This window comes from Vulpes lagopus, chromosome 10 (assembly GCF_018345385.1).
Source record: "Vulpes lagopus strain Blue_001 chromosome 10, ASM1834538v1, whole genome shotgun sequence".
NCBI lineage: Eukaryota > Metazoa > Chordata > Mammalia > Carnivora > Canidae > Vulpes > Vulpes lagopus.
In genome coordinates, this window is record NC_054833.1 from 97,142,747 (window position 1) to 97,159,207 (window position 16,461).

General features: G+C 46.8%; 1 protein-coding gene across 1 annotated transcript in view; it reads right to left on the reverse strand.

Moving 5' to 3' along the window:
- Nucleotides 1-379: 379 nt before the first annotated feature.
- The window catches only part of BCO1 (beta-carotene oxygenase 1), a 38,857-nt gene continuing 22,775 nt past the window's right edge, over nucleotides 380-16,461 (reverse strand). The window contains exons 7-11 of the mRNA XM_041770052.1: nucleotides 15,401-15,658; nucleotides 7,787-7,892; nucleotides 4,388-4,482; nucleotides 3,233-3,344; nucleotides 380-1,153 (exon numbers count right to left, since the gene is read on the reverse strand). Coding sequence (XP_041625986.1) covers nucleotides 924-1,153; nucleotides 3,233-3,344; nucleotides 4,388-4,482; nucleotides 7,787-7,892; nucleotides 15,401-15,658 — 801 coding nt within the window. The 3' untranslated portion in view covers nucleotides 380-923. The remainder of the gene's footprint in view (nucleotides 1,154-3,232; nucleotides 3,345-4,387; nucleotides 4,483-7,786; nucleotides 7,893-15,400; nucleotides 15,659-16,461) is intronic.

A 16,461-nucleotide genomic window follows, 5' to 3' on the forward strand; every position in this document is an offset into this window, starting at 1 on the left:
GTGGCTTATTCCCCACTTCTGCCATCCCCACCACCAACCTGCTTTCACCTCTGTGCAAACACTTGGTCCATCCTGGCAGCACATTCAGCTTGCAGAACCTACTTTCCCATACAGATACTAGCATGGCTCACTGCCCTAGTTCTCACCATTAGGCAAGAACTCCTCATGCCAGCCCTGGGCCTTGATCCTAGATTCTAGCCCCCTAGCCATGGCTAGGAGTGAGTGTCCAGCCCCTTAACCCCCTCCTGCAAAGGGGAATGCACACACCATTGCTGTCCCAGTGGTTGTACAATGGGGCATCTAGCTGGCTACAAACTGTCCAGCTCTATTTTATTGTCTTAGAAGAACTTCAGAGGAAAGAAGCCACGTAAAAATTAAATAAGGTTGGAACAGATTTTAAAGTTTTTATTATTTTATATCATGCCATGCCTTGCATGGAATGACCACAAAGCACTCTGCCTTCCTGGCCACATAATTTACTAACAGGGCTCGGTGGAGAAAGCTAGGACTCTCAGATGCACAATCTAGTCTCCTGGAAAGAGGGAAAGAAGGGGTGGCAGGACGGAGCAGCGAAAAATACTTACTTGTCTCTTCTTTGACAAGTCAGTGGTTGCTTATTCTAAGAAGGATGATTATATGACTTAATACAATTTCTGGTCATTGTTATTATAATAAAGGAAAAAGGCTTTCTTAGAAGTGCTTGAGCTAATCAATAAATATTTGATCCACTTTTTAAACAAGGTTTTTATGGCCAAAATAAGTTGAAAGAAAAGATACTGACAAGCACACTATTTCCATACCTTCGTCTCAAAGCAACCACAGAAAGAATAAGTGCAAAACGAAATGAAGGATGTCCCCTTCACCCAGAGAAGAAGCAACCCTGGAGTCCTTCTTCCTGGGGAGGGGCCCAGGCCCCAGCCCAGTCAGATCTGTGGGGCCGCGTGGCAGTCCAGAGCCCTGTCCCGCTCTTCCTGGGAAGGGGCCTGCTTCCCGGTGTTGCAGTCTGTGTCCGGGATGAATAGCCCATGGAGATCCAGGTGCATCTCTACATCAATAGATGCACGGGCTAATTCTGTAAAACTTTTGGCATCCAGAATAAGTAGAAAAGGCAGCTTTTGGGGATCAGTAGAGACGATGGCTGATAAGATAATCCCTTTGGGGAAACAAAGAGAGACACCTTGTAAAAGTGCACATGCACACTTGAACTTCCTTTAGCTGGAGGGCTAAGTCTCTCAGCTATGTCTCCCTGTCCTCTTTAAGTATAGAATCAAAATAAAAGGAAAACAAATTTGAGATTCTGTGTGAGAAGGGAGAGGCCAGGGAACTAGGAATCAGAAGACTTGGTTCCAGCCCTGCCAGGGCCAGTCCCTCTGCCTCTCCCAACCTTAGTCCATTCATCTGCAGAGTAGGGATTATCCTCCCTACTCCCACAGGGTTACGGAGAGAATCTCTTGTATGGGGAACAATGAAAGCTTTTTGGTAAGTATTGCATATGTTGGAGAATGGTTATTTGGCTATTATTTAGAAAGTCTGATTATAGAGAATCAGTTTAGATGCTGTATTTAGGCTAATATATGGCACTTAACTAAACTCAGACTGGCTGCACTCAATGGCATTTGAATGAGCCCAACTCACTTTATGCACATGCAGCACGCTAGTAGCTTCAGCCCTCCCCTCTATAAAATGGATGTGTGTGTGTGTGTGTGCGCGCGCGCACGTGCGTGTTTATGTATTCTAAGGACTCACTCTATATAGGATTAAATGAAATAAATGCCCATAAACTTCCTCCCAAGGCCTCCTGGGTCTCAGGATGATTGGCTTAGATTAAAATCCTAACTCTGTAGGCACAGTGTGTGTGGCCTTGTAAGTGACATCATTCCCTCAGCCTCTCCTTTGGTGAAGACATTGCTACTCCCTGCCCACAAGAGAATGTAGGGGAAGCCCTGGTCCAGCCCAGTGGGAGGCCAGCTTCAGCAGGAGGTGCTTCCCCCCATCCCCTACCTCTGAGGTGACAGTAACGTGGGGTCCCCCGCTTGGTGTGCCATACCACGCCACACATGGCCAGTAGGTAGACAGGACCCAGGCAGAAAACCACTCCTCACTGAGGGAAGCAGCTGGCAAGCTCAGTGGGGCAGCCCCACCCATGGTTCTAGTTGCCCTCCTTAGCATCCCCAGGAGTATATGCATTTACAGGTGCTCCATGCAGAAGACACATGCTTAGAGATAGTTAAGAATTCTCTCCCAGCCATTGCAATGAATTTTAAAGTGGAAAGGAACTGGGCTTTTGTGTAATGAATAATTTAATGTCTCCCAAAGGGAGGTCTGAGCTTTGCTCCTGGAAAGTGACCTCTAAGCCCCTATACTGTCCTCCCTCAGAAGAGTGTCTTTATTTACCTGGGGCCAGCCTGATAATCTGTCCTCACAAAGTGATTTAGATGTCAGTTTGACCTCCAGAGAGGCTGAAGGCTGAAGGTCAGCCACATGGCCAACCAACCATGTCTACATGACCAAGCCCCTAAAAAGCTCTGCCTTGGGATCCCTGGGTGGCGCAGCGGTTTAGCGCTTGCCTTTGGCCCAGGGCGCGATCCTGGAGACCCAGGATCGAATCCCACATCAGGCTCCCGGTGCATGGAGCCTGCTTCTCCCTCTGCCTGTGTCTCTGCCTCTCTCTCTCTCTCTCTCTCTCTCTCTCTCTCTGTGACTATCATAAATAATAAATTAAAAAAAAATTTAAAAAAAAAATAAAAAAAAAAATAAAAAGCTCTGCCTTCCTGGCTTGGAGGAGCTTCCTTGGTTGGTGATACCGCATGGATATTGTTGAAGGAGTTGGGGTGGGCCATGACCTCCAGGGACAACCAGATACTTCATGCACACAATTCTCCTGGATTCTGTCCCATGAGCATCTTTTCTTTCAATCTGCATCCTTTCACTCGATAAACTGTAACCATGAGTAACAGTAGTTTTTAGTGTGTTCTGTGCATCCCTCTGTCGAAACCCAGGGTGGTCTTGGGGCTGCTCAACTTGTAGTTGGTGTCAGAAGTGAGGGTGCTTTGAGGGACTCCTTAACCTCACAGCTTTGGACTCGGACAGACCTGGGTTTCAAAGCCTGGTTCCACCAGCTATGTGCTGTGGGGGTCGTGGAGGGAGGTCACTGCCCCCCAAATGATGTCTCTGTTTGAGGGGTGATTGCAAGTAGAGCACAGCAGGCAGGCTCCCTTTCCTGGAGTCTTACCATCATCCTCGTCCTTGGCACCCGGTGTGGGTACAAACAGGGGTTCTGCTGGCCAGCAGTGTTCCTGTCCCCATTTTAAGGATGACTTTGTGAGTACATCATATTTCAGTATCTATACATCCAAAGAGGAGAGACACATGAGTGACCTGTTGGAAAGCAGGCTCATTCCCTGGGAACAGATGACATCAATGCCCACAAAGAGAGGATTAAGCCCCTCCAGTGTAGACTCCAAGTGACATCTACTTAGGATCAGCGGCAGAAATGAAAGCAGCTAGCTTCTTCCTCCTCCATCTTTAAGCAAAGGTCCTCCTGCCCATCCCGCCCCCCCACATAACTGACACTACATACTGAAGTTTTAAAAATAAAAATCCTGAATTTATCTAGTATTTGGAGCTACGTTGCAATTTTTACATGTGTTACATAAACTAATGTATTCGATGCAAACATTTAAAGTGTAATACTATCCTTTTGTTGTTTTAAAAGTGCAAGTCCCTGGATTTCTCTTAATCCTTAATAGACCTGTTTCCCCTTAGGATGTGAGATTAGTGGGGAGTGGCTTGGGTGTGTGTGTGTGTGCCTGTATTTATGTGTGTGTGTGAACCTTAAGTTTTTGCTTTGTACATTTCTGCACTGCTTGCATTTTTGAGAAAAGATATTCCATTTATTATTAAAAATGAAAACATTAAAGACAAGTGATGTCTGTATACTCAGCATAGTCCCTGGGATACAGTAAGTGTCCAACAAATGGTAACAAGTAACAAAATAAATGCTTTAAGTTTCAGCCCTCTGCTTGAAAGGGTGAGTTCCTTCAGGCAGGGACTGGGATCACTCTGTTCACTTCCTAGCCTCACTGCTGCCATGTTGTAGCACATGGTCGGTGCTCAATAAAATGTATTGAATAAAGAAATCAGTGGATAAACTACAGCTGTGACTTCTTTGCTGAGCTTCTGTCCATCAGGTATGGCTGCCTCTCTTGGATGACTCGTCATTGCTTCCATTGTATACTGTCCCAACTGGACTTCACTCTCTGATATGCTCCAAAGGGACCTCCCTTTTCTGTTCAAGGTCACCCAGTCTGAGAACCTAGGGTTCAGCTTTGCAGGCAGACACAGTCATTGTAGGGAGCACCAGCCCAAGTCACATAGGGATCGGTACCTTGGTTGGGATGGGACTCCACTGAACTTCAGCAGCAAAGACATAGCGGTATCGCTTCCCATTGTGAGCATAATTGATCCGAGGCAGCTCTAAACCTGGAGAGAATGACACCGCTGATGAAGCCCCCGTCACTGAGGACTGGGAGCATCCACCCTTCATGCTATGTTGGGCATCCTGTCCACAAAAACCACTCCCAATCCAGGATCCCTGAACTGGCTTCAGGCCCTGGATTAGATCAAGGTTGGTAACAGGGCAGGGGGAGGGAACCTCTGATAATTACCCTGGCTCTATTAGAAGGTTCAGGAGCAAGGAAAGATAGACCTAGTTTTTTGTGTATAAGCATCTTTAATTATCCAAGATAGAAATCAAAAAGAATTGCATGATTAAAATCAGAGGCTACTGCAATTTTTTTAAAGCTCTTTTAAAAAAAAGTACTCATGTATGCATGCACATGTATGAGGGTGTGGAAAAAAACTTCTAAAGCTGTGGAAAGGGGTGTCCATGGGGAATAAATAAATCTGGGGAATTAATATAATAACCTAAGTAAAACTAATGTTTACGAAGAAATTTAATAACACGGGAAAGTGTCCATAAGACAAAGTATAAAAGGCTAGTTACAGAATTATCTCTACTATGTTATAAATGTAGAGAAAATTGCTAGGATAATAATTTCCTTGTAGTTTATGATTTATATTGTACTCTGTACAAATTATGATAAATTTTTGTTATGCCTATTACTTTTGTAATAAAAAAATACCTTAAAATTTTGTCCATGTGCATGTATACATATATGCCTGTCTTGTCAGATTAAATTTCTGAGTGCTAAAATGAAAATCACTCCCCTTCCCCCGCTCTTATGGAATATTTCAGGCAGTTAGAGCCAACTGCTGATGAAAATGTCCAAGAAAAGAGGAAGCAGGCATGGAAAATCTGCCACACAGAGGCCTCCTAAAACGGATGCAAGGCATGAGTAGTGATTAGGATCAAGGGAAGTGCAGGGGAATGGCCTATTTTTTTTTTTTAAGATTTTATTTATTTATTCATGAGAGACAGAGAGAGAGAGAGAGAGAGAGAGAGAGAGGCAGAGACACAGGCAGAGGGAGAAGCAGGCCCCATGCAGGGAGCCCGATATTGGACTCGATCCTGGGACTCCAGGATCACGCCCTGAGCTAAAGGCAGATGCTAAACCGCTGAGCCACCCAGGATCCTGGAAATGGCCTATTGAGGTAGAAGATGTCCAGTCCCACAGACAAATATTCATGAAAGTTCCAAGAAGACAGGTCACAGTGACCATGAGCAGGAAGGACCACCCATATACTGAAATCAGAAAAAGGTGCCCACAATTGGCTCCAGAGTAGGTCTGAGACTTCGCATGGTGCTCCTGGGCCTCAAACCTGGTCTGGAGACCACCCTCCTCCCCTTTACCTCTACCCTGTAAATGACCAGCCTCAGGTACTTGGTTAAGTAAAATAGTAAAATTCATCCCTGCGAATTTTGTGAGGCTACTGAAACCATGCTCTTGAAGAATCTTCAGGAAATGGGGAAATTCCCAGGCTATATTCATTAAGTGGAAGAAGCCATTTCAGAATATTCAAGATGGTATGGTACGTACACATTTTGTAAAACTATAAATGCAGAGGTTAAGGGTTTTTGAGTCTAAGAGACATGCCTTCAGATCCTGGCTCTGCTCCCTGTCTTTGGGAAAGTTATGGTATTATCTTCAGCTTTGCTGTCCTCAGCTCTGAAACAAAAATGACACATGCTGACACCTGCCTCCCAGAGAAGTTCTCCCACAACTTTTACCTTGTGCTGGACTCTCACTATGGGCCAGGCCCTTGGAGCAAACTCATCTAATGTCCAAAGATAACAGGGTGAGACTGTCGGGGTGAGGTCTGGGAAGCTCTAGAAGAGGGCCTGACACATGCCAAGCAACCCGTACACTACAGAAAGATGATGCGTATTTCCAAAGAGTTGCCATGGGTGGAGGAATTCCGAGGGATTTACCTATTGCCATGCTTTTCAGCACTGCCCAAGACTGCCACAATAAGCAAGAAGTCTCTCCTCAGATACAAAAAAGACCATAATGTTTTAAGCTTCCATCTACCCACACAATGTGCCAGGTGAGTGGGGATGCAAGTTGATCCCTTAAGAACTGAGGCCAAGATCTATATATTCACTTGTAAAGACTCCCAGTGCCTGGGGTTCCACAGATTCTGTTGTATAGCAGTGGTTCTTATGCGCAAATCTGGGGTTGTCCCACAAAGTCTCTAGGATGGTGTCCTTCCAGATGCCTGAACCTGGCATGGGGCAGCCAACATGGGGAGCAAAGCAGAGCCACGCCTGGCCACCCTCTGGCTGAGTGTCCTGTACAGCCCATTCATTCCACACCTGTGTTGAGCAGAGACCCCTCTAAGCCATACTTCTGTCACATACTGGTGATAACACCGAGCACAGAAACATGGTCCCTGCCTCACAGGCTTATATTCTAGGGCAGTGGTTCTCCATCAGGGTGATGGTGCCCCCACCAGACACTGGCAATGTCTGGACAGGTTTTTGGCTGTTCCAATTCAGGGTGTCGGTGCTACAGGCATCTGGTGGATCAAGGCCAGGGATGCTGGTCAATATCCTACAGTGCCCAGGATGACCCCCGGCACAAAGCATGACCCAAACCCCAAATATCAGGTGTGCCCAGGTTGAGAAGCCCTGCTCTCATGGGTGCAACTTTTATTAGAGGGGTTTACATTCTGTGGGGGGCATACCTTTCCAAGCCATCTCCTCCTCCATAAAATGGGGCTGATGGCTTCTATTCTGTAGGATATTCTGAAAGTGTAGAAGTAGAAATGCAAACACACTTTCCCTGTTCAGTAAGTGAGCATTCAATAAATCAGAGTGTTTATAGAGGCCAGCCATGAAAGTCACCCGATCCAATGACCACCCCCACCCCTGGCCACCCTCTGGCTGAGTGCCTTTCTGGGAGGTGTTTGAAGATATATGAAAGAGAACTGTCCCCAAATGCTTTCCACTGGGGCACCTCAAGAGCCTTCCTGTTTGTTCCTTGTCTGTATGCAGCTCCTCTGCATCAGAAGGAGGTACAGAGAGGCCTCAGGAATTCACAAAAGCCTGCCTCTTCCCTAAGCATCTACTATATTTTTTTATTTTTGTATATTCTTTTATTGGAGTTCGATTTGCCAGCATATAGCATATCACCCAGTGCTCATCCCATCAAGTGCCCCCCTCAGTGCCCGTCACCCAGTCACCCCAACCCCCTGCCCACCTCCCCTTCCACTACCCCTTGTTCATTTCCCAGAGTTAGGAGTCTCTCATGTTTGTCACCCTCTCCGATTTTTCTCACTCATTTTCTCTCCTTTCCCTTATGCATAGAAAGAGGATGCATTTTACCTTCATAAAGCAACTCCGGCTGGCAGTAGACTTGGTCATCCTTTTCCTTCAGGGCTCTTGCTGTTGTAGATGCCAGTTTGATTAGATTTGAGCCCACCTCTGCATTCTGAAAGAATCAGTTTAAAAAAAAATCAAAAACTGGTTATCCAGAGCAGACACTTGCTTTACTGAGTATGTTATAAAAAGTGCTTCGGTGGATGTCATCTTGTTCTGGCTTCACATGAGCCACAGGAAGCAGCTAGCATATTGTCGGTATTTTTTACTCTTATTCTCAGAGACAGCATAGCTATGGTGGTAGGATGGGGGTGGGGGTCTCTAAACTCCTGGCTCTTTTCTCCTAGCTTATCTTTCACAGGTGAAATTAATGTACTGGTAGGTTCTCACTTTTTAAATACTGGCTGATTCACTTGTATAAGGCTGCATCAGTCATTAAGGGGATGTTTATAAAGAGTTCATAATGACATGGGAAATGCTCATGATAGAATCCTGAGAAAAGCAGTAAATTGCATACGCTGTCTGAGCTCAATCAGGCTAAAAAAAAACAAAAACAAAAACCTACACCTAAAAGAGCCTGAGGGAAATACACCAGTTATTAACAAGACAGCAGGCAGTGGGATTATGGGGACTTTTTTTTCTGTGTTCATCTGTATTTTTGGGATTTTCTCCTATGAAAATGTACCGTTGCTGAAATGAAGACAGGCAATAAATAACTGCTTGGAGTGAAAGGTCTAGGGAGGGCATACCTTGGTTTCAATTTACAGGCTTTGTTCAGGGCCTTACCATTGTCATTGTAATCCAGGAGAGGGACTTAAAACAATTGATTAAACATTTATTGGGCTTCTATTGCTCCCTGTTTCCAGCTATGGGGCTTCGAGCAAGTGACTTAGTAAAGCTGAAGTTCTGTGGCCTCATCTGTGTAAGGTATAGTAGATGCCTCATGCAAAGAGTGTATGCGTCTCCAAAGTATTGTGCAGAATAAATAATCCATACAAATGGTTTACAAGAGGGCCTGATTAACAGTCAGTACTAAATAAATGTTAGCTGCAGTTGAAAATGTTGTTTTTAAAGATTTGAGAGAGAGCGGATGTGCATGCAAGTGGTGTGCATGCGAGTGGGAGGGGCAGAGGGAGATGGAAAATCTCAAGCAGACCCCGTGCTCAGCGAGGAGCCCAACAAAGGGCTCAATCTCACGACCCTGAGATCATGACCTGAGCCAAAACCAAGAGTCATATACTTAATCGACTGCACCACCCAGGTGCCCCTACATCGTTTTTATTATTTTTTTATTATTATGTTACTACCACTGAGGGGAGTGCAGGTTAGGCAATGTAGGAGGAGAAATAAGACCGAGTCCCTGTTTTCATGGAGTTTACAGGGTGAGAATTATTGTTATGGCTGACTTCTTCTCATTTAAACTCTTTTCTACTTTCCAAATTTTCCAAAAAAGGATTTTATCATTAAAAGATACCTATTCAGGGGCACCTAGGTGGCTCAGTCAGTGAAGCGTCTGCCTTTGGCTCAGGTCATGATTCCAGGGTCCTGCTTCTCCTTCTCCCTTCACCTTCCACTCTCCCTTGCTTGTGTGTCTGTGCACACTCTCTGTCAAATAAATAAATAAAATCTTTAAAAAAAATAAAGGAAACCTATTTGAATGACAGCATCAGGCAGCCTGGGTGGCTCAGCAGTTTAGCACCGCCTTCATCCCTAGGCATGATCCTGGAGACCCGGGATCGAGTCCCACATCAGGCTCCCTGCATGGAGCCTGCCTCTCTCTCTCTGGGTCTCTCATGAATAAAATAAAAAATGAATAAATAAAATCTTAAAAAAAAAATAAAGGAAACCTATTTGAATGAGCAGCTTTTTGCTGGGAAAGAGGGTGAATTTGCTGCATCCTAGCAGTTGAACTGCAGGGGCCCTTTGAGATTTGTTTAGTTCAACTCAAGTGACAGAAGAGTAAAACAAAGCCCAGAGAAGGAAAGTGACTTGCCCAAGGCCACACAGAGGAAAGGAGACTCTAGGCCCTTTGCATCAGAATTCTTTTGCTTAGAAGCAAGAGCATTGCAGGCAGAGGGCAAAGCAGGTACAAAGACCCTGGGGCTGGCCTGTTCCCATCCTGTAGGTCTTTGCCCAAATAACCCCTTCCCTAACTGCATCTACAGTGTCTCCGAGGCATTTGTCCTGAGCTGTAATTATCTCCTGCATGGAGCTGCTTCCTTCATGTTGTCTTCCTCTTGAAGACTGGAACCAGATTTTGTTCAATGCATGGCACATAGCTCCCAGGAAGTAACTGCTGAATGAATGAGTGAATACATGATTCAATTAGTTTTCCTTCCACTGTCAAGGTGCAAAACATGTACTGTACAGGGTAGTTGTAGGAATTAAATGAGATGAAAGGCATGCAAAAGTCACCTGACACCCAGCACATCGGTGGGGTCTTGTAAACAGAAGGTCTGAAGGCCTCCACCTGCACCACACCACACGCTGGGGAGGCTCTGCTCAGTGCTTGCTAAGTCACCTGACAGCAACAGGCCTGTTGTGCATGCCCTGGGCTTGTGTCTCAGGGAGTATGTCTCAGAGACGTCTTTTAATTCCAGCCTAAAACTGGTCAGACTGGTTGAGGGATAAACTGAATTTTTCCACACAGCAGTAATGAACATGACTCGGCTACTTTTGGTGGCCAGCATGCTCAGCATTGAAAGAGCTTTCCAGCCCAAAGTCAACAAAATCCTACAGGTTTACCTTGAAATCCTGGGAGAAGCAGCCATCTCGATAATTATCTGAAACATTGGCTTTGGGGTTCAGAAGCCCTGCATGTGAAACCTGACTCGAGGGGTTTCTATGTGAACTTGAGCAGCCTCTCCCCACCCTCATCCCCAAGCCTTCCTTGAGCCTGTTTCCTCATTTATAAAATATGAGGGCGACTCATAACTTTTTGACAGGTAGTGACCATAAGTGGGGATGCTTTGACCTGTGTCTAAAGGCTATAGTTACAATGAAATAATAGTTATAAAAACACCGTGTTGAGGGTCAGATACATCGTAGTTAGTAACTTGGACCCAGACAGACCTGCATTCAAATCCCAGCTCAAATCCCACAGATGTTCCTGTGATGTTGGGCAAGTTACTTTCTCTCTCATCTGTAGTCATGAGGATAATAAGCAACTCAGAGGAGTGTCCTACTAATCAGGTGAGAAGCATGGAAAGCATTAACAGTTCCTAAAATTTGCAGGACCCAAGACAAGAGTGGAGACCCACCAACCCTATGTCTAAATACATTGAGCAAATACATAGACCTTCCTAATGTGGAACCGTGCTGTCCAGTATGGCAACCACCGACCACATGTGGCTATTTACACTTAACTTAAAAATTAAGTACAATTAAACATCCAGTTCCTCAGCTGCATTGGCCACATTTCAATGGCATACGGGGCTAGTGGCTACTGCATTAGATAATGTTTCATCATTGCAGCGGATTCTTTTGCACAAGGCTGGTCTGGAAGGATGTGTGAATTTGGAATTCTAGGACTCCTTGGAGTTCTGAGCTGGAATTGGCAGAATGAGGATCAGCCTCTGGGCCTGGCCTTCTTGGTCTCTGCCCCCTTTTCTCTCACTGCACAGATACCCCAGCCAGCATGACTGAGGCAATTGCCAACCCTGGCCACCTCATGGGTCTGAGGCCAGTACACCAGTGGCACAGCCTGCTCTCAGGATGAGAGAGGCAGGTGCTGGGAGCAGTCTTGGGGCTATTTGGGCCGGGTATCCAGGGACCCCAGGTAGCTGGTTCACGGTTGGGGCAGGGGAAGGCCCCTCTCTGGGTGGGCACAGCCCCTCGAGCCCTATGAACTCCTCTGAGGAAGGGACACTGCCAGAGAAAGCCTGATCAGGCCATCCCCTCTCCCCCCAATGCCAGGTCTAGAGCAGTGGCCCCTCTTGCTGGGGTCTAAGAGGAAAAAAGGCATCTAACACAGGGCCTGGTACATACTGAGCACTCAGTAAATGGCAGCTTCTTTTATTACTGGACCTTTGTTTTTGCACTTGGGGTCAAGACAAAAACCAAATCTACTCAGCCAGTTGAAACCGCTCCTTGTAAGTCCACAAAGCCGCCTTCCCTGATGGCACCTTGTGCATACGTAGCTGTCGGAAGGGAAGGCCAGTGCTTACGAACCCACCTGGAGGCAGCGCTCCTAGCCCTGCAGGACGAGGGCAGGGCGGCCGCCTGAACTGTCTGTACTTGTCCACGCCCCTCCCAGCCCAGCTCCGCCTTAGACAACCCTGAGCCACCCAACATAAACAGGCCGAGGGTGCCAAGGGGCCCCACCTTCCTTTGACCCTAGCTGGCCGGACCACAAGAGAATCTGGGGCAGCTGGGAGGTCCCAGACTCTTAAATATACTTCACTATTGCACATTCCTTCCACGTGGGAAATGTTCCAAATGCTAAAGAAACACCCGTGTCCTTTTAGAGACCCCCCACTTCACACATTTCTCACTCACCTGTCACTCGTTCATTGATTTAAAGTAGTTACAAGCTTGCCCTGTGACAGGCACAGGGGATAGATGGCTGACAAGACCAATGGCTCTGGCCCTCTCAAAGCTTTCCCAGGGCAGGTGACTAACAAGCTCCTTTACCTGGGATAAATGTTCAGCAAGGAGCTGCAGGGGCAGAGCACAGCATACAAACTTCACTAAGATGATCCTGACATCTGAAGGGTGAGCAGGAATTTGCTAGACTGGCTGCAAATTAGAAGCCCCTGGGGGCTGAGACCCTGCTCTTCCCTCCCCACCCTCCTCCCCACCCCCATGTCCCAGGACCTAGGCCAGGTGTGGTCTCAAAGCCCCCAGGTGAGTCCAACCTGCAGGCAAGAGGACAGGTTGTTCCCCAACCTGATGGGAAGAGGGCAGGGTTGCAGGCAGGGGGACAGTGACATGTGAAGGCCCCAGACTGATGGGTGCCAGAGAAAGGTGGTGTCTCCCACAGTCTGTCCTAAAAAGCCTTGGATAGGATGGAATTAGAGGTGCCAGATCTGGACATGTCCACCATGTCCATCTGCTCAACTTTTTGATTTCATATGCAGCCAGGGCAACTTGAAAGTGAAGCAAGAAGACTTTTTAAGGGATAATAAATAGCAATTAAAAAGCGTGGCCAGAGCTACTCTTCCCAGGGCTCACACTTCTTTGCTAGTTTCAAAGCAGTAGGTGGCTCACATGGCAGCTTTTCAAAATATACGTGCAAAACATCTTAGGTTGGTTCCAAGGAAGCAAATCATTTTTCAAGCACGATAAAAGGTTATAAAATCCCTCAGTGTGTGGGCAGTGGGAGGAAGCGTTTCCTCTCTGTTTCATCCCCAGGCTGAGGTCTGCGTGAGGCAGGGCCAGGCCTTGGGATTTGCCACCTGTGTGCTCTGTGACACCACCGCCCACCCACCCACCCCCTGCCTCCCACTGCTTCCTGGAACCAGGAGACCAAGCATGGCACTGCATGGCATTGTGGTGCCGCCCAGAGCACAGGCCGCAGAGGGCAGGGGCCCATGTGATGACTTCATGGAATGTGGCTGTTCATTCAGCAGCCCTGAACTACGAGGGGAGAAAGTTCATTCCCTTGTCTCTTCCAGTCTTCCTGGTTGGGTCGAGGAGAGTCTCAGTGAGGTGCCACTATGTCTTTAACACCTCATAGTTTTAGAACTTTCTTTTTAACAATGAGATTAAGTCTTGAAAAGCAAGAATATCTGGCTGGAGCTTCAGACCTTTGCTTTATCTCCAGTGCTTTATGCCCATGCCTTATGCCCGTGCTTGTCTTCTATTTGCAACAAGCAATGCTAGCTTTCCACTGGCTGGTGACAGGTTTCCTTTCAAGAGTAAGATGGTTTGAACAAAACATGACTTTGTGAATGTTAAATTGAGGTGATAGGAGATATGGTGAAAATCATGACAGAGCTACACCTATGACTGCAGGTGGGGAAATGCCAGGAAGATAGCAAAGAACCCTGACTCCAGAGCCAGACAAACCTGGGTGCACATGCAGAGCCCTGCTTACTGAGTGGGAGCGTGCCTGAGCTTCTGCATCGAGGAGCCCAACAGTGAGACTGGGGGAAGGCTCCCTGGGCCTTCTGGAGCAGAGTCCTCCATTCCCGAGACCTGCAGAACCCCGAGAGGGGTCAGGATGATCTCTGTGGGCTCCTTCCAGGAGTTAGGCCTGCTGGGGAGGATGGTAGAATTGTACCTTCACACCAGCTACAAGTGCAGTTGGAAGGTAAGCTGTTGCAGGGGCTAATCGTGGCTCTGCCCCTGGAGGCTGTGTGACCTTGGGCATATTCCTTAACCTCTCTGAGTCTCAGTTTCTTTGTAAAATGAGGCTAACATGAGGACCTCTCCCATAGGTTGTTCTGATCGTTAAGTGAGGCAAGGAAAATAAAATGCTTAGCAAAGTACCTGGCACATAGAGTGCATTTAGTAAATAGGAGCCATCAAAATTGAGTTGAATTGAATTTGCTTTCATTTAAATTAATTAAGTCATGAAGTCAGTGAGTTCTGGAGCCAGAAATCTCTGTAGCCTCCGAAACCAAGCCTGGAGCCTTGGTAGCATCACCCTAATTGAGGATAATATCTGGCCTACTGGTCATTTTTAATGCAGGAAGGGAACTAATCAACAGGAGGGCATTAGGTAAGCGAGTAGTTATGAATCCTGGTGGAGACCATCAGACAAATATCTAAAATGATGTTGGAGAACAATATTGGAGGTCATGGAGAGATGTTTAGATATACACATAAGTGAAAAAAAGTATTTGCATATTCTGCCATGAAAAGGAAGTAAGGGCTGCCACACGCTGTGGCAGAAACAGACCTTGGAAACACGAGGCAGAGGGAGGGTGGCCACCGTGGGAAACCGCCCTGCGCGTGTCTCCATGTGTGTGATGTGTCTGGAACAGGCAGGTCCTCGAGATGGGAAGTGGGTAGGTGCTAGGGCTCCGGGGGTGGAGGGGTGGAGGGGCTTGGTGGAAGGGCACAAGGTTTCTTGCCGGGGCAAAAAAGGGTTTTAAAATCCAGTTGGCGGCACAACTCTGCGAAGTTACTAAAAGCAACTGAAATGGTGCACTTTAAATGTATGGTATATGAAATTATGTCTCAATAAAGCTGCGTGGAATTCTGTGACTTCCTTCTCTGAAATTAAGCAATATATAAAATATACATATATATTTCTAAGTTTTAGAGAAGTTATATTACACAGAATTTTTAACAGCTTTATGGAGATATGTATTAATAGTATATATTAATAGTATATAATACATATTATATATACATATATACAGATACATTAATATGTGTATCAATATGTCTGTCTACCTATGGAGAGAGATGTTGGAGGTAATATAAATATATCCATAATAGGTTCATGGGTTTTTTTCCTTTTTTCCTAATCTCTTTTTTCTTAGGTTTATATGATGAATATGCAGCACTTTTGGAAAAACAATGAAAAAATGTTTTGCCTTAAAAAAAAATGTTTTGCCTTTAAGAACAGCTCACTTTGGATTTCAAGGTCAATTAAATGAGTGCCAAAGTCCCTCCCACGAAGGCTCATGGCTCCCCAGGAATGAAACGGGTCCCCTTCCAAGCCATTACCTTGTCCACATTGAGAGGCACAGCAAACCTCCTGAGGGTGGGGATGGAGGTTAGCCTTGAGTTCTCCTCAAAGTCCTGGTTCAGGTTGGCCAAGTAGAAGAGCTGGTAAAGGCTGCTGTCCTCATAGGCAATGACGTCAAAGAGAAGGCAGCCATCCTCCTCATAGGCATTGACGTGATGAAAGACCACCATGGGGTCCGTGTAAAACTTGGTGGGCACAGGTTTCCTGGTCCTTTGGTCGATGATGTGAATATAAGTCTGAAAGAAGATGCCCACCAAGGGGTCAGCTTTCCCTCAGCAGCCTGGCACTATAACATTGGGCACAAGTCAAGACCTAGCCCTGCCCTCCACCAGCTAGTGACCCTGGAGCATCCCCCTCCCCCAGAGCTCCAGCGGAGCGAGGCTAAGAAAATGGGAGCTGCCAGCTGGTGCACGTCCCTGATCATTTCCGTCAGATGGAACAGAGGGAAGCTCTGCTGCTGGGGCCTCTGCATCACCAGGAGGACAGAGAGTGGGGGAGACTCTGGAGGGTACACTGTCCCTCTACCCCCTTCACTTGACTGTGACTCATGGTGGGCCATGACAAACTAGCTCCCTGGCAATGGCCAAGTCAGGGAGAACTGACCAGTGTTCTAGCCCTCCTTGGGCTCTAGCCACAGCTGGAGCCCCTAAAACCACACCAACCATTCTGGGACCCTCTCCTGACCTCCACCTGCTGCCTGGTTTGCCAGGATGCAGTTGTCATGGCAACCTCCCTTATCCTGGAGGCTCTAGGGTGCAAAGACCTGTTCTAGCTAAGGAGCCCATATGGGTATCTGCACACACCTCTGGGTGTCACAAGGCAGTATCACTCTGGGTGGTAATTAGCCATATCTGCAACCCCAGTTGCCTAATTCAAGGTATGTGTGGGGGTTCTTTCTTTTGGCATTTCTGGCCTAACCACCCTCCTTCTGAAAGGCAGGGAGGGACTCTCCAGGCTGTTCTGTGGCCGTCACCTCCCAGCTCATGTGCCTCTTTCTCTCCTTCCCCAGAATCCAGTTTTGAATGCTAAGTGGGAATGC